General features: G+C 42.7%; 1 protein-coding gene across 5 annotated transcripts in view; it reads left to right on the top strand.

The window, feature by feature from the left end:
* wasf1 (WASP family member 1) overlaps positions 1-26,161 on the top strand; it is a 51,859-nt gene that overhangs the window by 16,396 nt on the left and 9,302 nt on the right. For 4 of the 5 annotated variants that reach the window (XM_056427790.1, XM_056427794.1, XM_056427788.1 and 1 more), the window contains exons 2-6: positions 6,863-7,017; positions 8,187-8,321; positions 16,364-16,517; positions 19,739-19,856; positions 25,354-25,437. In XM_056427790.1, the coding sequence (XP_056283765.1) occupies positions 6,885-7,017; positions 8,187-8,321; positions 16,364-16,517; positions 19,739-19,856; positions 25,354-25,437 (624 nt within the window). In that variant the 5' untranslated portion in view covers positions 6,863-6,884. The remainder of the gene's footprint in view (positions 1-6,862; positions 7,018-8,186; positions 8,322-16,363; positions 16,518-19,738; positions 19,857-25,353; positions 25,438-26,161) is intronic. The other variant, XM_056427793.1, reaches the window with a different exon arrangement.

Genomic DNA, 26,161 nt, shown 5'->3' with positions numbered 1-26,161 from the left:
TTCTTTCCAACCTCATATGCTTTCGTAGCATTTCAATATGTTCAGTGTGTTTGTGCACCAGGGACCCCTTCCTGGGCAGAGGCCCGGCTCTCCTCTCAGATTCAACAGTGGAAAAGTTTTAAGAGCCCCTGTTTCAGGAGCTCAGAATCATCTCGTTAGTTTGACAGGTCTTCTGAATAAGACTGAAGGCAAACAGGAAGACATCAGCATTTCATTATCTTAAGACGTGGTGTTCGAGCTGTTTTTAAAGGGAGAGAAGATAACATTTCAGCCTTGTGTGCTGATGAGAGCGATAATGAAGGAACACATAGAAATGCATCGCTGCCTCAGTAGGATGACAACAATGATGAGACACATCTCACTTCTGTTGTTGAGCCTCCGCACTCGGAGAGAAAAAGTATTTCAACCACTTGACAGAAACAGAAGTCTCCTTGATAAGTTTTGGTTTTGATAACATCCTTTCTCCCCCTCCCCACCATCTCCCTTGTTTTGTTAGGACGATGAGCTGTAGTTTGTCCGCCACTGCATATCTGCATTACTAATATAAACCAGCTGCTGGTTTGATCTCTGCTCGCTCTGCCATTGGCTGCGGTGGCTCTGCCCGTTTCCCTGATTCGAAGTCTGTGTTTTTATGTTTGCAGCTGTTCATAGAAAGAAACTAAGTGTTCAAGGAGGACACAATGTTCTGGCTAATTTGAAATACAGAATGCAACTAACTTCAAGCTTTGAGGAAGGATTTTATTAGAGTGTGTTTCAACATAAGTCAGGGTTCTTGATGGTCTTGAATTGTTAACCCTTTACAGGCTACATTCGTCAATAACTAAAAGACATGCTCTTCTTTTTACTATATTTGTGACTTGCCTGGTTTCTTTTGAAATACTTGATAAGAAAAAAGCCTTAGAAGTTATTAAGATGTACTTAGACTTCATTTACAAAAGTATTCTTCTTTCTGCAGGCAGTCGATTCTACAATGTTTTGGTATCCGATCGTGAGGCTATAAACCTAAAACTGAAAAGATTGTAAAAGATGTTACACGAGGAGGCTGTTGAGTCTTTGTTTGTGGAGTTGTCGTCAGCGCTACCAGACCTCAAGCAAACACCAGCGCTCTCGCTAGCTACAGCTTTTACAGTCGGAAGTGTTAAATTAATTACCTATCCATTTATTTTCTGCCAACTATTTGGGGCAGGGTTAATTTAGTTAATTATATCTTTCAGAATTATTTTTGAAAAGTCGATTATGCACAAAGAACAAAACAACGATAAATAATAACTTTCAGACTTTGGACGGCATTTGATTGGAACTCCCCGTCTGGTTGGCCGTTGTCTTTCTCTGCTGCTCCTCTCTTCGTACAATATCTCGTTTCACACAACCAGTGACTGTGATGGCAAACTGTGGCTCAAGGAAATTGCTTTGCTGCTAGCGAGCAGTGTTTATTTTAGACATGCAATGCTTGCTTTTTATTTCAAGCTTTCTCAGTCGAATTAATCCCCCCTTTTTTCCATAATTTTCAAAACTCTTGAGTAAACACTAATTGCCGTCTGTGTGTGTGTGTGTGTGTGTTTGTATCAAATCGTAGCTGATCTTGTCTCCACCAAGCCCTCCCAGTAAAAGGCCCTTGACCTGCTCCATATGGAGGGGTCTGCTATATTGTGTGAGTGAATAAATGCCCCATTAGAATTCATGAGAGCCTCTCGTTGGACATATTGTCCCGGGTGCAATGAGCCGGCCCCCTGCTCCCCGCTGGCACGTGCCGACCCTCACCCTGCTATGTGCTCACACACAATGGATGAGCAATGAAGCAATCCCACATCTTCCTCTTCTTCTCCCTCCCATATTGCATCCATTCATAAGTTGCTGTCACTGTTTTGGTACATCACCCTGAACTTAGCCCCTTCACCCCTCCCCTCTCTCTTTTGTGTCCACCTTCTGTGCCTTTGCCTTTCTTGGGATATTATGAAGAGACCAGTGGCATCCCACTGCAGCCGTTGCTATGGTGATGGGTGACAGCGGGAAGCACCGCCCAAGATGTATGGATCGTAAAAGTAGGAAAACAGTGGCAATGGGTCTACAGAGAGAAATAAGGCTGGCTGGCCCAAAGACCGGATTGAAAAATGCAAGAAGGAAAAGGAAGGGAAAGAAGAGCAAGGGATGTTAAACATGTCTCCGGGCTGCGATCATCTGTGATCATTTAATACTTCTATAGGCTGCCGTGATGGCCCTCCTCCATCATACTGGTAAGGCACTGTCAGTGAAGGAGGAAACACTACGGGGAAGAAGAAGGCACCGCAGAGGGAAACCAGAGTTCTCTCACAAAGGTTTTTCAGTTGCCTCGTCCATTAAATTAGTATAGTAATTGAAAATGGAAGACCATCATTTTTTCAGCGTTAAATCTGTCAATTCAGTGCTCCACTTCCATTCTCTCATGGAGCCACTATTGTGCTGAGTAGAGTCAGAAATGGGTCTCGGAGAGAGTCATCGCCATGCCGTGATACATGCTTCTTACGCTTTCAGCCCTTTATGGAAAATCAGCTGATAATCACGGTTGAGCATTCGCTAAGAATACTCCGTTAGACATTGTAATAGTCACGCGACAAAGGTTTCCACTCACCCAGCTTTATATTTAACTCGACCGTGGACTTTCAAAGTGGAGAGTTTTTGGAAGAGACGTGTGGGCGAAGCATGGCGGCTTCTAAACCCCAGACCTGCTCAAAAAGTGCCCAAATCAGCTGCACGATGTGCTGTTTGTGAATATTGCATTGGCGCTAAGATTGTTTGCAAGTGTGAAAGATTTTAGGCCTCTTCTTTACACATATATCAAACTTTAGTCAAAGGAATGAGTTTGCTTGAAGACTACTAAGTCGTGTTGAGTGTTACCGATAGGGCAGCATCTCAGTGGTGGCAGCGGCGACTGCTCTTACTGCACCAGCTCTGAGAAAAGTCCTGACACATCAACAACACAATGTCTTCATAAGGCACTGTCTTGTCGTACTACGTCTGCCCATTAGAAATATAAATCATTTATTCCACTGGACTCGTTTTCAACGACTTCCCTTTACTTTAAAGTTAAATGTCTTACCGGTGCTCACATTGAACGGCTTCAATGAGGCACATCTCCCTGCTAATATTTTGTGGCACAGTTGAATTCTCGCGCTACATTTTTATTTTGTTACAACGTGTGCTGCACAGAGCGCAAACCAGGTCACTTTTTACTGTTTTGTAAATTTGAATGGGTTTGAATTTAGGGACACTCTCTCTCTCTCTCTCTCTTTCTCTCTGTATGTATGTATCCACGCGTGTATGTATGTGTGTATGTGTATGTATGTCTGTATATGTGTACGGATGTATATGTGTATGTCTGTATATGTGTACGGATGTATATGTGTATGTCTGTATATGTGTATGTATTTATGTATTTGTGTATGTATGTATGTATACATGTGTGTATGCGTGTATGTATGTATGTGTGTATGTGTGTATTTGTATGTGTGTATGTGTGTATATATGTGTGTATGCATGTATATATATTATATATATACACACATACATATATAATATATGTATGTATGCGTGTATGTATGTGTGTATGTGTGTATGCGTGTATATATGTATGTATGTGTGTATGTGTGTATATGTGTATGTATGTATGCGTGTATGTATGTGTGTATGCGTGTATGTATGTGTGTATGTGTGTATATGTGTATGTATGTTTGCGTGTATGTATGTGTGTATGCGTGTATATATGTATGTATGTGTGTATGTATGTATGTGTGTATGTGTGTATATATGTGTGTATGTGTGTATACACTACCGTTCAAAAGTTTGGGATCACCCAGACAATTTCGTGTCTTCCATGAAAAATCACACTTTTATTTATCAAATGAGTATAAAATATAGTCAAGACATTGACAAGGTTAGAAATAATGATTAATATTTGAAGTATTAATTTTGTTCTACAAACTTCAAGCTCAAAGGAAGGCCAGTTGTATCGCTTATATCACCAGCATAACTGTTTTCAGCTGTGCTAACATAATTGCACAAGGGTTTTCTAATCAGATATTAGTCTTCTAAGGCGATTAGCAAACACAATGTACCATTAGAACACTGGAGTGATAGTTGATGGAAATGGGCCTCTATACACCTATGGAGATATTTCATTAGAAACCAGACGTTTCCACCTAGAATAGTCATTTACCACATTAACAATGTAGAGAGTGTATTTCTGATTAATTTAATGTTATCTTTATTGAAAAAAAGTGCTTTTCTTTGAAAAATAAAGTCATTTCTAAGTGATCCCAAATTTTTGAACGGTAGTGTATATGTATGTATGTATGTATGCGTGTGTGTATGTATGTGTGTATGTATGTATGTGTGTATGTGTGTATTTATGTGTGTATGCGTGTATATATATGTATGTATGTGTGTATATGTGTATGTATGTATGTGTGTATGCGTGTATGTATGTGTGTATGTATGTGTGTATGTGTGTATATATGTATGTATGTGTGTGTATTTGTGTATGTATGTGTGTGTGAGAAAATGTTCTCTCCCGCGGACAGTAGTCTCAACTTCTGTCCAATCAGCTCGGCAGCAACGTGTATGCTGCAGTCATTAATCACACACACACACACACACACAGATGCCACGAATGCGCTGTGGCGAGGCAGTCTGAGGGAGTCTTTGAAAAGCAATACGAGATAACGGTGTTAATGATCCGTCAACAAATATCAAGGAAATGTAATTGCGCCTGTGATACAGTAAAGAGAAAAAAAATATGTTTTCAAGATACATTATGCAGAGAAACTTGTAACCTTGCACGTCCTGTGACAGCAACCAAAACAGCACAAACTAGAACTACATCAGAGCAGAATTATTTAGGATGGAGTAATCTTCCTCTCTCCTTTGTATATTAAATGAACAGGAATGAAGCTCAATAAACACACGTGGTTTTATGATGCCATGGATGACTTTGAAACACAGATCCTCTTCGGTAACTGCTTAACATGACGTTGGAGCAGGGCATATTTGTAATCATTGGTAAACGTCTATTTGAAACTAAAGGAAACTATTAATCTCTACTCTATATAAAAAGCCCACCCTGAGGAGCTCAGGCTGGCAGGATCAATATAATCACTTAACACCGACTTCTATGCACTTCTATTTGGTGGGGCTTGGAGAGAAGGAGTGAATGCAGATTCCCTTAGATGCTTTGCTTTGGAGGCCATAATTCTCTCCTGTTATATCTGCGTTTAACTCGGCCATTCATGAAGTACTTGTTTGTTTTTGTATGTGTGTGTGTGTGTGTGTGTGTGTGTGTGTGTGTGTGAAATGGAAAAGGGCAGCTCGATAGACATATTTTCTATATTTGTATAGGCTAAAGTCTATTTGTTAACTATTTGTTTATAGTCCTAGGAGAAAATTCATTTTTAATGTGCTATTGCTGCAATTTATTTGATGTGATATTCCTTTTTAAATAAAAAGAGAAATCCTTGAAGTCAAGCTTTTGTCCTCGTCTCTTATACAATAATAGCAAAGTAAAAATCGGAGTTTGTGTTGTCGAAGCTCAAATATCCTCAAGTATTTTTCAATTCACATACAAACAGTTAACAGCAACAGCTTATTACTGTATGCATGATTTTATAAGGCACACTGGCATTATCACTTTAAATATTTTTGCCAGGCCGTGGGTTACTAGACAAAAAGTGGTAACACTCTTCTAACTCGTCAAGAAAGCTTCTTATAGGGCGAGCCATTTATTATTAAAGATTGTGGTTTTATATAATCTTTCTTGCTTTTGTGTGTTTTCAAGATGCCCCTCCTGAACATAGGGTAGTACCCAATTGTGTTGTGTGTGTGTGTGTGTGACTGTGGGAGGTATTGTAAAGAAAAGATCTTGAAAGAGTGCAGCGGGTATCTTGTTATTTAAGAAATGGGCAGGTATTTAAACTGTTTGGGTTTGTAACATCGCCCACACATCTCATTCAAACCACTCAGACAACGGCTTTCAGAAGTTCAGCTTCTCATTCTCTCCTTTTATGGGCATGGTTGCCCCCCTTTTTCATACGCTTCCAGGATGAATCACCTCAACAAAGCTTGACTGGGCTCCCTCTCTCGCCCAGCTAACAATCCATAGCTAGGCCACCTCCTAGAATAGCCCTCCTTGTCCTACATTCTCATGGATACGGTCAATAATCATGTTTACCCCTTAGTGACGGCAACGCCGCCAAGAATACAGCGGGATATTAAAAGCACCAGACGTCACTTAATGTTTAATCAGTGCCTTAACCCTGTCAATAAGTCAGCCCACCTGATCTCGACATCATGCCACGCACTTGCTCGAATTATACCTTAACTGCAGAGAGACATGGTGTTACTTGTCATATTTGTGTCTGACTATTCAACATTTTCTTGAGGTAGAAATCTGTATGAAAAAAATGGATCACTTCTGCCTCTGTATCTTCTGTGGTTTGGGGAAGTCAACCTTGTCTTGGTGTGAATGGAGGAGCTGTGGGCCGCAGCACCGCAGCACCGCAGCCCTTAATGTCGTTAGCACGGCTGAGTGGGCCGACAGAGTGCCGAGGTTAGTTAGCCTGGCTATGCACGAGGAAAAGGACCGGGCGATGATAAGTGAAACAGATGAGGCAACATGGCTGCTATTCTGTTGCATTTTCTATTTCTTCAGGACCCTGTTAAACTGGACTTCCCACGTTGTAATTCCTCTCCACGTGCTTCCTATTTGTCTCTTCTATTATTATAAAAAGCTAAATAACAAGGTATAACAAGAATTAGCACACTAACAAAGTGTTGTCCCATGTTCTCCTTCCACCCCCTCCCCCCCCCCTCCCACTCCACCCAACTCTCGCAGGTAGTGGCGTCGCAGCAGAAGGATGCCGCTGGTGAAGCGCACCATCGAGCCCAGGCACCTGTGCCACACGGTGCTGCCGAGGAACATCAAAAATGAGCTGGAGTGTGTGACGAACATCTCCTTGGCCAACGTCATACGTCAACTCAGCAGCCTCAGTCAGTGGCACAAACACACACACACACACACACACACATGCATTCTCTCGTACAGCTATTTGAATGGACACACATGGTGTTAACGCACCTCGGATCTCTGTAAATCAAATAGCTCACCGCTCCGATTTTAGGTGCTGAGTCAGCTAATGCCCACAATTTTTAATTTCCTGGAGAGGGAGAAATTTGATAATCCTCACAAGATCAGTTTTCACAATTGCATGTTTTTGTCAGTAAGTTTATGAAGAAACTCAACACACAATACCTACACATATATTATCAGTTCAGCCCATCTGCAGATCAGGTGGCCCACACATAGCTGCTCCAGTAGTCTCACGTTTTAACTGTAAGACACATTTTTTAATGACTTTGTTCATCACCTGCAATGTGAAAACATTCGATCCGTTCCGGTCATTCGGTTGTAAAATCCGAGCCCACCACAGAGCGATGCTGCCGCCGAGCTGCGGGCAGCATTGTCAGCTGAGGAATCAATCACACAGCATAGAGACGGTTGTACCGGCATCTGGTGGAAAAGGAGTTGATCAGATTTCACTGACAGCCAACAGCGCGGCTGAAAGCGTCGGCGCAGCACACAGGCACGAGTCACGCTGCCCTGACTCGCGCTGTTCATCGTGGTATCACTCCAGAACACTGAAGTAAAAATAACAGTTTTACTCTTCAGTTTCATCTTCATCATTCTTTTTTGTCTAGATCTGGTATCACACAGCTGTCTGCGGTAAAACACCTCTCGCACTCAAACCTCCATCCGAGCGGTCGGCCTCCGACGCTAGTTTCCCTCGGGACTTCTAGACACCGCTGACACAGCGTTTCTCCAACTCTCAGTCGCGGTGATCACACATCTTTAAGCTATGATGCTTTATGAAGAACAACAGCACTTCTAGTTGTCTGTGATTGTGAACGCATTAGAGTGAACTTTTTCAAAACAAAAGCGCCGACAAGTCCAATGACAGCTGAGGCAGCTGATGTAAAACAGAACAAACGGCTGTTGAAAAGGAGAAGTCACACTCAGTTGTTCTCATTTTTGCTGCATCGAAAAGTGTTAATGGCTTTGATGCTTATTTTTATTGAGTATTTTATTAAGCATGAAATACTTTCCAATGTAATACCTAATACTCCACAATGTCTGCGTGTGTGTATGTGTGTGCATGCAGGTAAATATGCAGAAGACCTGTTTGGAGAGCTGTTCAACGAGGCCCACACCTTCTCTTTCCGGGTCAACTCTCTGCAAGAGCGCGTGGACCGCCTCTCCATCAGTGTCACACAGCTGGACCCCAAAGAAGAGGAATGTGAGTAGCCACACACACAAACACACACACTTACTCATGCACCCTTTCTTTGAAAGGTTTTCCGTCAATCACACCTCTGACTGCACCGAACAAACTGGATGTGCACTTGTGTGTTGGGGCCTTTGAGTGTGTTTGTGCGTCAGCTGTGTGATGGAGCTCGCTTGTCCCTCCCCCTCTATTGTTAATGCCTGTTATTACAGGAACAGACAGCTCAAAGACAATGCCATTTTTCACCCTCAATATTACACGTCCTTGCCTCCACTTGAAACTTTATGAGTTTCACTTTGGCTGGATGCTTGTGTACCCACTAGAGATCCTCTCTTCAGGAGGAGAAATTGGATCAGTGGTCAGGCTGCATCTGTGGTGACCAAGAATATTAAGGCCGTGTAGGTAGAGGAGAGTGCATTGGGTGCAAGTAAAAAGAGAGGGAATGGCAGCGGTGTACTCCCATGCTCCAAGGCGCCGCATCGATTCCCCATGGGCCAGCAGCGTGTTTACGGCTCTGCACAATGCTCCTCCAACTGCTTCCTTGTCACTGACACTGAGACAGTAAAAGGCTTACTGGGCTGGACTTGCTGCTTATGACTGTTCCGTGAATGTAAGCACAGGCCTTGATCGGACTTTTTACACGCAATTTAATTGTTTCTTAGTGTTTAAAGACTTCCAGGTTTGTGTTTTAAAGTGCTTGAGGAACGGTCACTTCAAAATCCCCATTACTCAAGCTTGCTTTGCATCCTTTTTTTTCTAACTACCTCTCCTCTTCCTTCACCTGTCATTCTCTTACCATTCCCTGCTTCGTCTTCCTCCTTCCCTCTCGCCACCCGTTCCTCTAACCCTCTCCCTGTAGCCATCCTAATATAACGATTGTGTGATTTAATTGGGAAAGTCTGTTGTGCACCGTGTCTCGACTGATAAATGAGTCCCTATTATTCTTTAGAGGTTGAAGGGCAAAGACACACTCGTGCACTCTTTCTCTCATGCAACAAGGCTAACTATATTACCCTGCGGGGGATAAGATAGTAATATTAATCTTATTAGATACACATCAAAACATTGACTTGGGGAAATAACAGTAACAACAAAGACGGTCTTTGTATCGCTTCGGCACATGGCTCCTGGTTCATATCCACGTGATGGCCGCTCTGCATCTGGACGCAGATGATGACTGATTCTGTGTGTCTGATGCATCTCTTCATTAATAAGCTTGACTTCCCATCCTTTAGCCTGAATCACTGGCTGGAGAGACAGTGGATAAGAATCAGCTCAGTTGCAGTTTAAGTGGGTGGTGGTGGGGTAGGAGTCGGAAGGGAGGAGGAGAGTAAGAAAGATGGAAGGATAGAGGGATGGGCGCATAATACAGGGCACTGCAGCAAAAGCAGTGGAGTGTAAAAGGATTGTACCGCAGAATTTTCTGGGCCAGGTAGAAATGGCCTCCTCTGCAGGTTGCAGTGAACTCCTCCACACGCACATAAAACCAAATACATTTAACTTTAACTTTCCTGTCCTGACCATTGTACAAAATCAAATACCTATAAAAGCAAGGGTGTGTGGTGAACAGAGAGGAGTCAGATACATGTGACAGATAAATGGACAGTTGTGGGGGGGGGGGATTCAGCGAGGGGTTTTGTTTCCCGTAAATGCCACCCTTCGTTCCCACCCCCACCCGGTCTTTATCCTCTCAAACACATGCTGCTGTATACAGTTGAAAGTGTATGCTTTTAGCGCAAGCATATGACTTGCCTTGTAATTGTCTGTGTGGGTCTGTGGTTAGCATGAGGGGGGGGGAGGAGGAGGGGGGAAAGTGCAGGCAGGGATGGGACCATAAATCAGGATGGTAGAGGGATAAATGAAGGGAGGAGGCTGGGGGTCGGGTAGGTTGGAGGACAGCGGAGCACAGGATATGTATTTTACAGATACTGTTCACAAAATCCTTTGCGGACCTCTTTGAAGTTCTTTAAAACTCTTAATCACACGACAAGAAAGAACATCTATTGACCAACTGACAGATTAAACTTGGGAATGGTTTCTGATTCATAGCTAAATTATGCTGGACACATTCGTGGGACTCATCGCTCACAGCGGGGAGTCTCCGTACAGACAGGAAGTGTAAAAATACACATTTAAATAATCCGCCAACACCTCTACTGGTTCTGGCACCTCAGTCCCCACCCACTCCTTCAACAGGTGTGGTGGAAAGCGTCCTCACTTCCTACATCACCGCGTGGTGCGATAACTGCACAGACAGTCAGTGCAGCAGGTGGTTAAGACTGCACAGAACAGCATTGCTGGACATTGACCACGTGCAGGAAAAAGGGCCTCCTGCATCATCCGGGAACCCACCCACCCTGGAAACAGACTTTTTGCCTTCGTCCCATCAGACAGGAAGCCACGCCCCATCAAGGCCAGAACTACCAGGTGATGAACAGTTTCTTCCCTGATGCTGTGTATCAGTGTCTTAGACGGGCAGTCTCTCGAATGGCCAGCAGGGGGCAACTGTTTTGGTTGCAAAAATATATCGGATCGTATGCAAGTCTATGAGAAAATGACACTACTTTTTACAAAGTCGGAGCGGAGGATCTATTGTTATTCGAATGTTTCTTATTCTTCTTCTTATTATTTGCCGCATACTCATAAGGAAAAGAGGTGCTTGGTCTAAACCTAGACCAATCAGTCACGGTGAAAATGCCAATCTGATTGGTGTGTCGGAAATAAGTCCAAAGAATTGCTCGATAGCTTTAGATGTAAAAGCCAATGCTTTTTGTAAACCGATTTACTTGGGTCTTACATATATATATATTGTATTTCACTCTCACTCAAAGTCAGCGATCAAAGCCCTAGAAGTGGCTCGCGAGCAAGTAAGACGCACACAGACTAAGAGACGCGCTGCGAGACAGACAGACCAAAGAGATGCAAGGTGACGCATCGACTTCCCCGGCCTGTTATTTACTGACAGCAAACTTAAACACAAGTTTACCTGATTGCTGCTCCTGCAATTCACCCTCATGGATTGTTCCGCTTCATCCTCTCATTCCAGTTGTAAACAATAACATATGCTTTGACACGACAGGGAGGTGGGGCCACATGCGGGGCCACATGTAGTGAACTTAGAATTTTAAAAAATCACAATTAAATAGAGACTCTTGCATTGCCATTTGTTTTGTTAATTCATACGGGTGAATATTGTGGTTAAAAAATCACATTTGGTTAACATTGCCTTTATTTAAACATAAACATGATTATTCCCAGCATTGGGAATAAAGATCAGTCTCAGCTGTTTTCCATGCTTTACACAGATACAAAACAGTAGGAGGCTTGCACGATACAAATATTGCACAGACACACTGATGGGAATGATGGGAATGATGACACAGAATGGACAACATGAAAGATGTTTCGCTGAAGGTCGGAGCGATGTGGGACTCAGTCCAGGCATGAGTAATGTATGCACTAGTGTGCAGTGGTTGAGGTCAAAAGTGCTTAATAAGATGGATTAATGCATGTTTAGACTGTACACTCACACACACACTCACACACACACAAACTCACCTTGCTAAAATCCCTCAAGCTTTTTTAGCGCATCGTCCCTCATGTTGCCCTTTAGGCCTTCACTCCCCTTCTCCTCTTCCTCCTCTCCCGACCCCCCTCTCATACCAGACACACACACACACACACACCTTCTCTGTCTTTGTTGTCCATCCCTGCCCACTCCCATCTCTCTGATTGATCTCTGCTCTACCTCCATCTTGCATGAATGCGATTTGTGTTCCGTCAGGCTAGCCTCCCACTATCCCTCAGCCAAGCAAACTAATGGCCTGTACACCCTATTTAATGGCAGCGTTATATCACTGGCTGCAGGCCATTTGGGAGGGGTCACAAAGCCACCCCTAGTCTCTACTCCATATTCCCTCTCTGCTTCTGCTTTTTCTCTTAGTCCTTCTGTGTCTCTGTATCCATAAGAATTGCTCTTCTTCTATTGACAATTTTCTTTTCTTCTCTTTGAGTCTCTTACATGACTTCTCGATCTTTCATTTTTTTCATTTCTTTGTTTTCCTTGTTTTTTCAGTGTTTGTTAACCATCCTTGGCTCTTATTTTATTTGGCACTTTTACAAACCTCTCCTTGTATCCCTTTCACCTCTCTATGTCTTTATGGTTCTCCCCATCCACTGTGTTTTTCAGTTGGTTTAATACTTAAGATTGAAGAGTGAAGATTGGCTTTCTCACTGATTATCCCAAATATTGGTGGGACCTGATCCCCGTCCTCCAAAGATTTGTATTTTCTTTGATTAAAAACAATAAAATATTAGAATGGATAAAAATGCCCATCAAAAAAATAGCACTATATGTAACAATTCCATCGTAGCAACAACGTGTTTTCTGCAAATTAACCAGGACTATTGAATGGCAATCCTTCATTTGTATTTCCGTTTTTTAACCTTAAAGGTTAAAGGTTAACCCTTGTGTTGCCTTCGGGTCAATTTGACCCGATTCAATGTTTCACCCCCCTGTTACCTTTATATTTACTAACATATTTTACCCTTGAGGTCAATATGACCCCAGCTATTAAAATCTCCAGAAAATTATTAGAATTAATATTGTTTTCCAAGTTTATGTTTGTTTGTTGACTCCCGAAAGAACACCGACATTAAACATTGAATCGGGTCAAATTGACCCGAAGGCGACAGGAGGGTTAAAGGTGCCAAATACAAAATTGGGAGCATTTCTATTGCGTCTCAGTGGCTAACAGTAGCTTACACTAATGGACAGTCATCTAATGGCAAAAGTGCCAATCGAGCGAACATTGTTTACCTGAGGGAGAGGGTGAGTGCCACTTTTCCATGATGACACCATCAGTCGGGACGGCGTTATGAGGTGTTATCTCTCAGCAATTATGCCAAATGTATCATTTACTCTCATGATAGGTCACCCAAAAGCATTGTGGGTGACGACCAAGCAACTGTGAGACACACTGTGATTAAAGCTTTCCAAACCAAAATGTTGAGGAGATGCAGACAGTTCATCTACTCACTTCTCAAGTTACCAACATTCTGCAACAATGATGGTTAACACAAGAAGAGAGAGAGGAAGAGGACACAATGAAAGAAAAAGGACAATCAATAAACAAGAGAAAGAAGGAAAAGATTAAAAACAAAAAGGAACAAAAACTATGAGGATAAAGAGTAACGGAGGGCCACAGAAGAGGAAATATAGGGCAGCATTACAACTGAATGAAGAGCCGTGTCTGCATGCTAAACGACGGTTTGGCCTCTGCCTTTTCTTATCTTCAGAAGTTGTGTGTAGGACTGCATCTTGATAAGGCAGGAGGCGAAGGAAAAACATAATGCCTTTGAAACTTTCAAGGAAGCTGAGGTGTGTGTGTGTGTGTGTGTGTGTGTGTGTGTGTGTGTGTGTGTGTGTGTGTGTGTGTGTGTGTGTGTGTGTGTGTGCGTGCACGACAAGATGTTCCTCACCTGTCTTTGGTTGAGGGTGTTCCAGCTAGATGCTATCTGTCTCAAAGAAAGATATGAGAGAGAGGGATAAACTATCTACCACTGGCTTAGATCAGACACTGCTGCTGCACCTGGTGCTGTTCGACCTGACACACACACACACACACACACGTACAACCTCTCACTAACTCACTCAAAGCTCACTTACATTTTTCTCATTAGCTAAATGTCTTCACTAAATGAGTATAATTGGTAGTTCAGCTGAATAAGTGACATTTTGTAATTAGAATGTAGAACATCATGCTAAGGTGAGTGTGTGTGTGTGTGTGTGTGTCTGTGTGTGTGTTGGTGTGTGTTTCTCTGTTTCTGCCCACATTGATTAGTCCAGTGTGCCTCTCTCTGTGCTCCGTGTTGCTCGGCGGAGGTTTATTGGCACCTCAGTCTGCAGCAGACTCATCGTCACTCACACTTCTGCACTGTCTCTCTCTTGTTGGTTTCTTTTGCACATTGTGTCACACCATCTGACAGCTCTGTTCTCCCTAAATACATCGGCGTGGCAGGACACAGTGTTCTTGCTTAGTGTGCAGCCTTCAGCAACACCATGTCGACGCTCACCGGTTGGCCTATGGCTACTTCTTGCCCCGGCAGGTTGTTTGTTATCTCTCTGTCGTCCACTCTGTCGTTCTATTCTGTAATTTAGTCAGCAGTGAGAGGGAGAATGTTGGTGCACTTTCCTGACCTTCACTCTGAACTTCACTCTGAACTTCCAGTAAAAAGGAGGCCAGGCAAAAAGGTGAAATGCCCTACAGGGATCACTAAAGCATCACTTTAATGTTCATACCTCCTGATCCTCATTTTTATCCCTTACCCTCTCTAATCTACTTCAAACTCTTAGATCTCCTCTTGACTCACACTTAACCCCGGCATTTCTCTCCTCTGATCGCTCTGGTCAGAGTGTGATGCCGCGGTGGCTTCTCCTCTTATCATTAGTCACCTCTTATGTCGCCGAAGTTTATTCCGTTTATAGAGTTTATTATAGGGTCTATGTTTGCCTATTTTTGGAGCATCGTTCTTCCCTGTCACAAATAACAAGAGTGAACTCTCACCAAGTGGATAGCTGAGATATGGAAATGCTGCATCATCACCAAAAACAAACATGCAGGTCAACCAAATTTGAAAGAGACAACAAAGGTTACCAGTAAATTATTAACCAAATATCCATCTCAGTTCACAGACTGACTATTTTCCACAGTTGTGCAGTCAATTTTCCCAAGAAATTAGATATTAATTACCAGTTTTCCTTAAAAAAAATCAGTTTCCTGGTCTTATGGGACACACCGCTCATGCCTTACTGTTTCTCTCTCTCACAGAGGTCATACTTTGTGTTTTTATGGGTGTGTGTTTTCTCTCTTGCTCTCTTCCACACCACTCCTTCCACAAGTTGTATTGTCTTTCCCTCCGCTCTTATATTCCATCCTCTTCTCGCCATCAACTCGTCTGTATTTCTTGGGAATACTTCCTGTATGTCAGCTCCTGCTCTTCACTCCGTCCCCTGTTTATTATAACCCTCCGTTCTCTGGCCTCCCGTCTCTCTCCCAGAGTGTTACCGAACCGCGACTCACTGATGGTGTTTGTTAATAATGATACGCCAGTGCCTCAGGTGGCCGGCCTTTCGCTACGCTGAGCGTGTGGAAGTAATTACCCTGATGGACTGCCGCACTGTGGAAGACCAGATCGCATTAGCTTGTCCTTTGTCCAAGACAAGCATTCAATGGCGGTCTTGATGACTCAGCTGTTCTGGCTTAAGAGATCAACTCACCGGGACTCTAGATGAAAACAGCCTCTTGGCTAACTGGCACATTTACAGAAATGTTTTTATTAATGTCTTAATGTATTAATGCACTGCCCCTTATTAAATAAACCAAAGTAAGGTACAGGCTAATAGTTCAGTATTTGATTCTAGGATGTTGTTGTGTTGTGCACATGTATGTGTGTGGTACAATACAATATATTTTCCATATGCCACATTACTTTTTTCTGTCTTCCTTTGGGCAGCGCATCAAAGTGTATCCATTTGTCATTCCCTCATGAATAATTCAGATCCAGTTGCATCGCTCTGGATTTCTCCAACCAGTTTTTTTCTGAAAGCTTCAGCTGTGCAGCATCAAGTTCTTCTTTCACCCTCCGGAAATGTCAGCTGTTCCCGTATGAAAGACGGGCAGTTATCCCCACAGCCGCTGACCGACGACCTGAGCCTGGCCGAGCCTCCTCTACCGTAGCCTAGTTTAGTCTGGACGTTGTGTGGGTTTGTTTTATTATCCAATGAGGACAACAGTACAGCGTCCAGGAGAGGATGATTATAGTTTCTCATAGGTTTAGTGCTTCGTTGTTATGATGTTTTGATGATGACGATGATGATGATGATGATGATGACGACGATTACCATGACCATGATGATGACAAGATGTGTTCAGACATGAGTGAGACAGAGAGTTTGTTGGTTCTTTTTATTAATACAAACTTGATTTAATAACTGATATTCCCATCTCTCTCTCTTTTTTTTTTAATTCTCCATCCCCCCTTCCATTCCGTAGTGTCTCTTCAGGACATTACCATGAGGAAGGCCTTCAGGAGTTCCACCATTCAGGACCAGCAGCTGTTTGACCGGAAGTCGCTGCCCGTCCCACTGCAGGAGAGCTACCAGACATGCGAGGAGCCGCCGCCCCTCAACATCCTCACGCCCTACAGGTCTGAACACAGCTCCCATGACTTTACAAAAGGTTTTCTGGGATTTCTGGATTTGATGTGTTTTTTTGTTGTTTTGTTTTTTAAATGAATGTGTGCTAAAAGTACGTTTTTACGGTGCATTTTAAATCCACATCTTTCAAGTGACATGATGTTACGACATTCCATTCCATTCCATTTAGCTGACGCTTTCATCCAAAGCGACTTACATGTGACATTCATACAGCGTAGACACAGCTACAGGGAGCAATTCAGGGTTAAGTGTCTTGCTCAAGGACACACCGCCAACCCCATGATTGAAAGACGGACCTGCTCACCACTGTCCCACAGCTGCCTATACATAATAGAGGAGATTGTGAGAAGTGACATTGCTTCCTTCTTTGAGAAAAAAACGACGTTACCTACAATTGGTGAGCCCAGCATTTCACTAACGATAACAAATGTTCATATATTTATCCGTTTCTATTCTCGATTAGGGAAAAATGTATTTGTAATTTATTGAAAGGCATAAAGAAAGACTGATTGCACCCTACTGTGTAAACACAAAAGCAGTTAAATAGCCTTGAACATTGGCTGTCATTTGGCCCATTCTTCTAAATCATACTGTGGCAGCTGTCCCCAATCTGGCCTCGGCTGCTGCGCATATAAAAGGGCAGCAGAGCTGGAGGTAGGGGCAGAGGGAGCAGACGCGTTGTGTTGCGGTCTGCTCGGTGTGTGTTTAATACAAGAAATATAATAAATATGTCGTCCAACGGAACCTCGTCGCGGCTGTCTGGCTATCCTTGGTGCTTGGGGGGGAAACCCACGGGTGACGGCTACAATCTCGTCACACATACTTTGCCTGCAACAGAAAAGTTGTTTATTAACAGTAATGCTCAGAAGGATGCACACAGAGAAAATAGAAAACACCCTAAGCTGCTTGTGCACATTGGTTGGTCGGTATGTCATTATTGGCAGGTGTGTGACTCCTTCACACCAGACATCTCTTGGCTCTTGAGTGTAGAACCGGGTAAGCAGAGCAATAGAGCGATACATCTGAAGATGAATAATCTATAAAAAGCTCTGCTGGCTATCACTCCCTCCCTGTTATTTATCAGCCTTCTCACTCTGCTTTTTCACTTTCTTTCTCCTCTCACTTCATTTTCTCTCCTGCAGCATTTTACATGACACGTCTCTGTGTTCAAACCAGTTGAAAGTTACAGAGAAAACACAACTTTTTATTTTACGGCTGGGCCTTGACATGTCCAAGCAAAAGGCCACTGTGGGTGTCTGCCTCACTGAAATTATTTCCCAATTTTCTTTTAGTTTTTCTTTTTTTGGTCCCAGCTGAAGGCTACATGTCAGTTTTTCATCAAACAAGGATTACTGGTGATAGTTGAACTAGACATGAACACATCAACTATGTAATCCTTAAAGTCAGCACTGGCTGACATTGTTCTCCTCTCCTTGAATAACAACTGATGGGGTGCACAGAGCACGCGGTCCAACAGAGTGGATTAAGTATCTATTATAGAGCACTGTTGCTCTACCAGTGTTTTCGTAAGACGTGGTGTGTAGGCGTCTAAATGTTAATATTAGGGCTAACTTTCATTCTCAATTAACCTGACGACTATTCTCTTGATTACATAATCGAGATAATTATACAGGTAAAAACAAAACACAAGTTGTATGAGCCTAATATCACTTACTTATCAAACAAGACCAAGAAAAGTATGAAAACACCCCCTTTTGAGTTATTCTCTCTGCTCCTCTCCTCATTTTGTTCTTCTTCTCTCCTCCTCCACACATTACACGAGGAGTCTCCCTGGGACACTTCCCAGGCTGTTGTTTCTCTGATCTTCACTGAACACTTGTGCTCTGCTCTCTCTCCTTCTATCACTCATGCAACCGAGAAAAAAAGACGCACACAAACACACAAGGCCTCAAATAAACACAGAATGAAGACGATGTGTAATGATTTACACAAACGGTCAATTACTACCCGCAGTGCACACACCAGAGTAGCTCCCCGTCGCTCTTTCCTCATCCCATAGTTACATGTGTTTGTTTGTTCTTCCCTTTGTTGTGTTGCATGCCATTTAGCCTTCATGCCTTTTGAAGCCTTTTCATATTCTGTACTCTTGCTCTTATCGGTGTCATCATCAAATGATTGCCTCCCAAGCTAAATTCAAGTTCGGACCTCTGAATTAATGTGATACACCCAACAAAATATTTCTAATTTAATTTCCAAGATATCACCAAATTGATATAAAATGACATTTCCGGGCAGCATCTGTGGCCGCTCGTGTCTGATAGTTTCCTTGTCAAGAATGACCTTTTGATGTGATAACTACCTGTGTCTGTCAGAAGTCTTTTCCCGTTTCCCTCACGATCATCATGGCTCTGGTCTCCCCGGTGACCTCCAACCACAAAGGCTTCTGCAATGTGGAGGCAGGAGACAGAGAGCGGAGTTGAGAGAGAATAAATGATAACGCAGGACATGAGCTATTATTCATGGCAGATGGTAAACTTATGATTTGCTGAAGGGAAGCAGACTGAGACAGGCAAGGGCAGGACACAGAAAAAGAGACATTATTATTTTCAAACGTTCCCTCTCGCTGCGTTTTAAAAGGAAAACAATCCATTTCAATTAAATAACTGACATTTTTTTCAAACATTTAAAAATGATCTGTTTCCAGCTTCAGAATGTATTAGTCTGACATTATTCTAAAGGGAATATTTTGGGGGCTTTAGACTGTTGATTGAACAAAACATGACATTTTTATTCACCTTGACCTGTGGGACATTGTGACATCTTCTTTCTACCGTTTCCTGTCCAAGAGAATAATTGGATAACTGAATCAATGATGACAACAATGCTTAGTTGCAGCTGTGAATGGAATAAAGCTACATTTGAAATGTGCCATCATCTCGATCTGGAACTTACATTATTGATCGATGTGACAATTATTTTCTTGAAAAAAAATGTTGCTCATTGTATTTGTTCACAGGCCAAGATGTCTAAAAATCCTTTACGTCCAATCAACAGATATTCAGTTTATTGTTCAGAACTAACACAGGCAGCAAATATTCACTTTTGAGAACCCAAGTTCCAGCCTTTTGAAGCTTTGCTTAAGTTATCGTTATTATCATTATTTAGCTTCAGAGAAGAAAAGAAACACTTCTTCTCCAGCATGTCAACCACAATGCCACGTGATTCGTTGGTTTCCTTTGTCGACCTGCAGGGACGATGGGAAGGAGGGTCTGAAGTTCTACACCAACCCGTCCTACTTCTTTGACCTGTGGAGAGAAAAGATGCTGCAGGACACGGAGGACAAGAGGAAGGAGAGGCGGAAACAGAAGGTACGTCGGAACAATCACAAGCACCGGGTCCCGGCAGGGCACGAGTACATTGTACGTCTTGTTCATGCAACAATTGTGGACGGTGCTGACCTTTTTGTTGCTGCAGTAGATTGATGTGTTTGTGGTGAGCACATGAGCACTGAGGTTGGCGAGTAGGAAGACATGAAGTGAGAGTGAAAAAGAGGATTCCTGTAGTCTCCATAGATGCAAATCAGCTTTTCTTGCTTGAATAAATTGACGGGGTGATTCACTGATAGAAACACAGGCCTGGCTGTAGTCGGATGCATTAGCAGCCACCACATAAGATCAATCAAGTCTTCCTCCAGCCCTTTCACATATTTCTTGTGTGATGATTACATCTAATTAATGAGAGCATCTGCTGATCACTTGCTCATTCACTGTGAGCCATCGCTCGGCTTCTAGACATACAAACACACACACACACACACACACACACACAAACTGTAACTTCAGATGGGAGCTCTGTACACACATACATTCAATCTGAAGTTGGATTTTCAGGCATGCAGACACATTAAATAAAGGAGCCCCTGCACATAAAATGTAAAGCTTTAACCCCCGACTCAAAAAAGAGGGCTTTTCTACTCAGACCATCAGGAGCTTAATCAGTCCCAGCTTGTATTTCCATGCGTGGGAAGCAGGGCGTGCTCCATATCACCCCCGCCCACCCCACCCACCCAGAGTCAATCAAAGCCTATTATAGTCACATTTCAGTGAGGAATAAGGAGAGTGATTTCCCACTGAGGGAATAAAGAGCTTATAACTTGTTGGTCATGAGGTTTTTAATAATCGAGGGAATCGGCTCAGAGGACAGAGGGTAAGTTAAGCCAATAATTAGTTGGGAAGATGTAAAATTAAGGATATTTATTTTCTGTTATGCTGACTTTTAGCATGCATTAGAGTTATGATAGAAAGAACATGCATACATTTTTTAAATGGAAGCCTTTTTTTCTCCTCCAGAGGGTTAGGTGGATATGCTGGATATAAGCTTATTCCAATGATTTCCTTCTAATTAAAGCCCCGGGTGGGCTCAGCTTGTAAAGCCATGTTCATTTCCTACTTCACCACACTGGCAGAGAGACAGACCCCATGGAAAGGCCTAGAGGAAAAGCACAGGGAGAGCAGGATGGATTCAAGGAATAATGTGCACATATTTTTTTCATAAATTCTAATGATAGATTTGTTGGTTTGGTTAACCATCTTGTTTAGATAAACAGTCTAAATGAGGAAAATACAGTGTAGAGAAGATATCAACCTTTAAAATGGTGAGGGATGGAAAAGTAGTTCACATAGATGAAGGTTAAGTGTCCATATAGTGATTTTCCTAATCCCTGGCAAGGCTTTTTTTCTTCTTCTCCAAATGTTTGACCACATGTGGTCACTTAGAGAAAAAAACTCTTTGCCCAAGGTTGTTTTTTTTAGATCGCTTCAACTTTTTTGTGCAGCTTCTAGTTGGTGCTGGTGTCGTCACTGTCGCTCATTAAGATGACCATTCACATATTCAATTGAGGTGAGGCTCGTTTCCCTGGTAACCAAGACAGTGGAGGAGAAGCTTGTTCTGTCTGTGTCTGAAGATACTGTAGATTTTGACAAAAGTGCCGTGCCAGCGCTTTAGTTACAGAGAAAAAGGCTATATGGACACAGTCAGCCTTACGCTTCTTCACTTAACATCATCTCAATGTGCCTCTCAGTTCCAGTGTTCATGAAGTGTGTGTGTGTGTGTTTGTTGCAGGAAAATATGTATACTCTTTGCACTCCAGTTTATTATTTCACCAGACAATCACAGACACCAGCTAAATCCCTCTCTGCTTCTTAACTACGGCACATTTCACAAGACAGTGTTGGCGTTGTTACCTCACACACTCGGGCATGGAAATGCACAGGCAAATGCTGAAACAAATCGAATACGATCCACCGTGCAGCTGCAGCGTCGAGGACCTGACGGGCTGCGCCACCTGTCAGTCACCGTGACGCTATCTGGGATCTGCTGCCCACACACTTTGTTCCATGACACACATGTTCCAGCTCGGCGTTCCTATCTTCACTCTCTCTCTCCAGCTCATTTTACTTTCCCCCCCAACTTCAATTCAATTCAGTTTATTTGTATAGCCCAATTTCACAAATTACTAATTTGTCTCGGAGTGCTTTACAATCTGTACACATAGACATCCCTGCCCCAAAACCTCACATCGGATCAGGAAAAACTCCCAAATAACCCTTCAGGGGGAAAAAAAGGGAAGAAACCTTCAGGAGATCAACAGAGGAGGATCCCTCTCCAGGATGGACAGATGCAATAGATGTAATGTGTACAGAAGGACAGATTTAGAGTTTAAATACATTCAATGAATGTGACAGAGTGTATGAATAGTTCATAGTAGGCATATTCCACGATGGAGACCTCCACGATCCATCAGGCAGATGGAGGTAGAGAGGAGGAGTGGGCGGAGTCTCAACAGTGGGCGGAGTCTCAACAGGGCAGTGGCGTAGTCGGTAGCAGGAATTCCACGACCCAGACCTCGATGATCCATCAGGCTTGATATGGTTAGTTACGGCCAGGATTGAACTTAATATTTGAATACTAATATGAACACTTTTATATCACAATGTGGCAAATACATTCACATTTGCATATGCAATTGACCGATAGGTAATGCAATGAAATGTGTTCCAGACAAAACACATAAAAGAAACAAAAGGTCAGCAAACGATAATGTTTCATTTTCACAAAGCTTGGTTATGGGTGTCAGACATTTTTAAACATAGAAAACATGTCAATGTATTGACCAGATGCTGAACATACCGAATGGAAGTAAAGACAAAAATCGTCATTAAATAAAAAATGTAATTTAATAAAAATGAAAGAGAAAAAGAATGACAGAAGAATGCAAAAAGGCTCACATAAAGAAACACCATGAAGGAACATATATGACATCCAGGATTCCTATGTAGAAGATAAACAATTAAAGGAAAATAAAGAAGTCCTGACATGTTTACTAAACAGAGATCAGAATCTTTTCTGAAGGGAGCTTGAGCTTTGTGCAGCTGCATCTTTAAAAGTGTTTCTAGACTCAACATCCCTTGAAACCACTGAAGCGGGAGAAGGGGTTTGAATGCCTTCGAGTGAGCAGCAACAGTAATATATTTCAGCTGGTGTACAGGGAGACACAGTTCATGAGTTCAGGTCAAGGTTTCTTTTTACACCACAGAGAGCAGACAGCAAATCAAATGTTTGAGCCTGGAGTGTCGAAGGACCACATTTAAATGAATTGGCGAGCACATAGCGAAACGGGCATTCACGATAGAGTGATGTCCAGTTTTAACAGTGCAAGTCTAGAAATGTGTAATGACTATTTTTCAATAGTTGAGAAAATGTATTCAGTTAAAATAGTTCCAGTTCCCAACCAGCATTTCCTCACAGCGTCCGTGCTCTGCCGTTTCATACATTACAATACTATATCTCTGTAATAAATATTACGATTCTTAATCGCCTACTTCATCTCTTTAAATCACCAGCCAGAGTCACATCCCAAATAGTTGGTCTAAAACCAAATTCACTCACTCTACGCTGCACACAGGCACACACAGATTAGCAGCGAGTGATAAATGGAAGGCAGCGCAGGACAGAGGGAAGGGGAAAGAAGCCTCCAGTGTCCTAATCTCTTTAGCTTCTGTGTTAGTCGCCCCCTCAGTGGATTAGCAGGAGACGATGTGCTGAGCCGGCCATGACAGAGCGACTAAAAGGAAAGTCCCAGGGACTGAGGAGAAAGGGGAGAAAGAAAGTACAGCTGCCTCTCTTTGAATCAGTGTTTGAGTCCACACTGCATCGAGGATCCTGGATCCACCTTTCGGCTTTGTGTCTCCTGCTCACGTCTCATTATCATTCTCAGACAGCTGGATATGTCTTATCATTATCATGGAATATATTGATATAGCCTATTGTTCTATTGAGACACTAGTCCAGAAGTGAGGTCGTATTTTCTGGATTTGTTCTTGTCCACTGTTGCACTTTAATGGCTAAAATGAATCGCAGAGCCAGTACAAAAAGGTTTTCCTCACGTTACCATAGGTGACCCTAATTAAACCGTAACATGTCAAAGATCAAACCGGACAATAATAACACCAGAATTACAGAATTATTTGAAGACGACAGTTGAGAGAAAATTGGTTTGTTTTAAATTTGCTGACACACCAGAGCAACTCTGAAGACACATGAAACACGTCCCTTCAAATGTAGCTGGTCATGAAACATCTGGCACATTGAACCAGACGTTTTACTTTTTTCGTCTTTTTCAGATCAACGCCCGTTCTCTTCATCCTAAAATGTTTCAGCAATCGTGAAGGAACTTCTCTTTATAGCCACAACCTGCTGTAAATATCGTGAAAAGCGTTTCCCTCCGCACGTCCTTATTCCAAAGATACACACAGTACGCAAAGAGGGTCACGTCTCCATCTTAACTGCTTCCCCATCCCCACCCCACTTGCTGCGGTTGCCACGGCAACTACTCTCAGGTCCATTCAGGAAACTTGAGACGGCGAGCACTGAGAAGCAGAGATGGACCGAGAGTGACAGAGTGACCAGTGCCCTGCTGCTACGGGCCACAGCAGCCGCTCTCACTGTCAAAACACAGGCGCTCCAGAGAGTTGCAGCTGAATGTGCAGATTATGCATTACTCAAACACTTTTGCAAATAAACAGGGAAACTGATTGACCTTTAACCGCGATGCTTTGGCAGCTGTGCACTAAACTGTCATTTGTAAAGCACAGCGTACTCAACTCAACTTTGGGTTGAAAGCCAAGTTTACAAATGTCATTATCCAGACAGAATATGCTTGTTCATTAGTTCAGCATCTACACACATGAGGATTGAGAAATATTAACAATAACAATATATAACAATATTTAGATCATATGCAACAGCTCACGAAAGCAACAATTTAATTGTCGGCAAAAAATAGTGTCCAATAAATTAACTTTTGGTATGTTCTGTTACATTGATCAGCCGGCTGCAGAACAATGTCAGCAGTTCTGAGCAAGATCACGCACTCTCAAAATCACGCACATTTTGAGCCACACTCAGTTTCACCCTGTCGCTTGTTGCAAGCTAGTGTGATTGTTTCAGTCGCTGCAGGTGCAAGGGCAGCAAAGGAATGTGAGCCAGTACTTAGTTCTGCAAAAAGAAGATGAGGAAAGTGTGTTTCCTTTTACCAGTTACAGCTTGGATACCATTTTCATGTTGATAAAAACACTCAAAGGAAGTGAGAAAACAAGCTATTTTAGGCCACGTGAAGACATCCATCATACGTGTGATATTTTGTATCGTCTCAGTGGTTCGTTAATAGGTGCTAGCGCCCCTGAAATGTGTCTCGTGGAAAAAAAAGTTGAAATGCAGCTTTGAGATTTATCTTCCTCTGTCTTCTCTGAACCTTTTACATGATATTTTCTGAATCCTGGTCTAACTCTGTCTAACTCTGTGCAGCTGGAAATGCCTTATCTTGTGTGTCCCAATGGCCTCATAAGAGTCCTCTCTGACACCCCTCCTCCCTGCCTCACTGCCCCAGAGGTAAGAGCTTCTCCCCCTCCACCAGAGCACCTGCTCCCCACGCGGCAGCCTGCAGCCCTCCCTCCCTCTCTCCCCTCTATCCACTGTCCCTCTGGTTTGCTGTGGACAAGTGAGCTCCTCCAACCTAACAACTAACACGCCTCCAGTATATCCTGTACCTGCCCTGACTGCATCCCAGTTCTACTCTTGTGATAGGAGACGAGGAGTCTAATCAGTGATACTCCAAAGAAATGCAAAGAGAAAACAGTGGCCGATACATGTCGCTAACTGCAAGTTAATTCATCAACCGCGTTTTAAGTTTCAGAAAAGTAAATGCAAAGCTCAGTTGCTTTGAATGACTTTTAATGGTTTGCATTTTTATTGATTTATTCATGAAAGTCTAACCTGAAAAGAAATGTCCAATCATTTTTTAAGTTTAAAATATAGTCAGTGCTTTCTCCGGTAATTCTGTACATTTTCAACCTGGACCCTCTTATCCCATCTTTTCGTGTCTAAAGAGGAAAACGAGGAGAAAGCTGCAGACAGAAGCTGCTAAACGGGCTACATACCGTTGTTACCCTTAAAATGTTTGCTTTGCCACACCTGTCAGTTACACGTTAATACCACTGAAGTAGGAAAGGAGGAATTTGGGACACAGCCATGGAGGAGACACTTCACAAACAACAAGACAACGCGGCCGGCTGATCGTGGATTTGAATTAACTGCACGTCTTTGGAATGAGAGC

This window comes from Pseudoliparis swirei, chromosome 12, assembly GCF_029220125.1.
Source record: "Pseudoliparis swirei isolate HS2019 ecotype Mariana Trench chromosome 12, NWPU_hadal_v1, whole genome shotgun sequence".
NCBI classification, from domain to species: Eukaryota; Metazoa; Chordata; class Actinopteri; order Perciformes; family Liparidae; genus Pseudoliparis; species Pseudoliparis swirei.
Note: the sequence above shows the minus strand (reverse complement) of the source record. Positions and strands in the feature narration are given on the sequence as shown.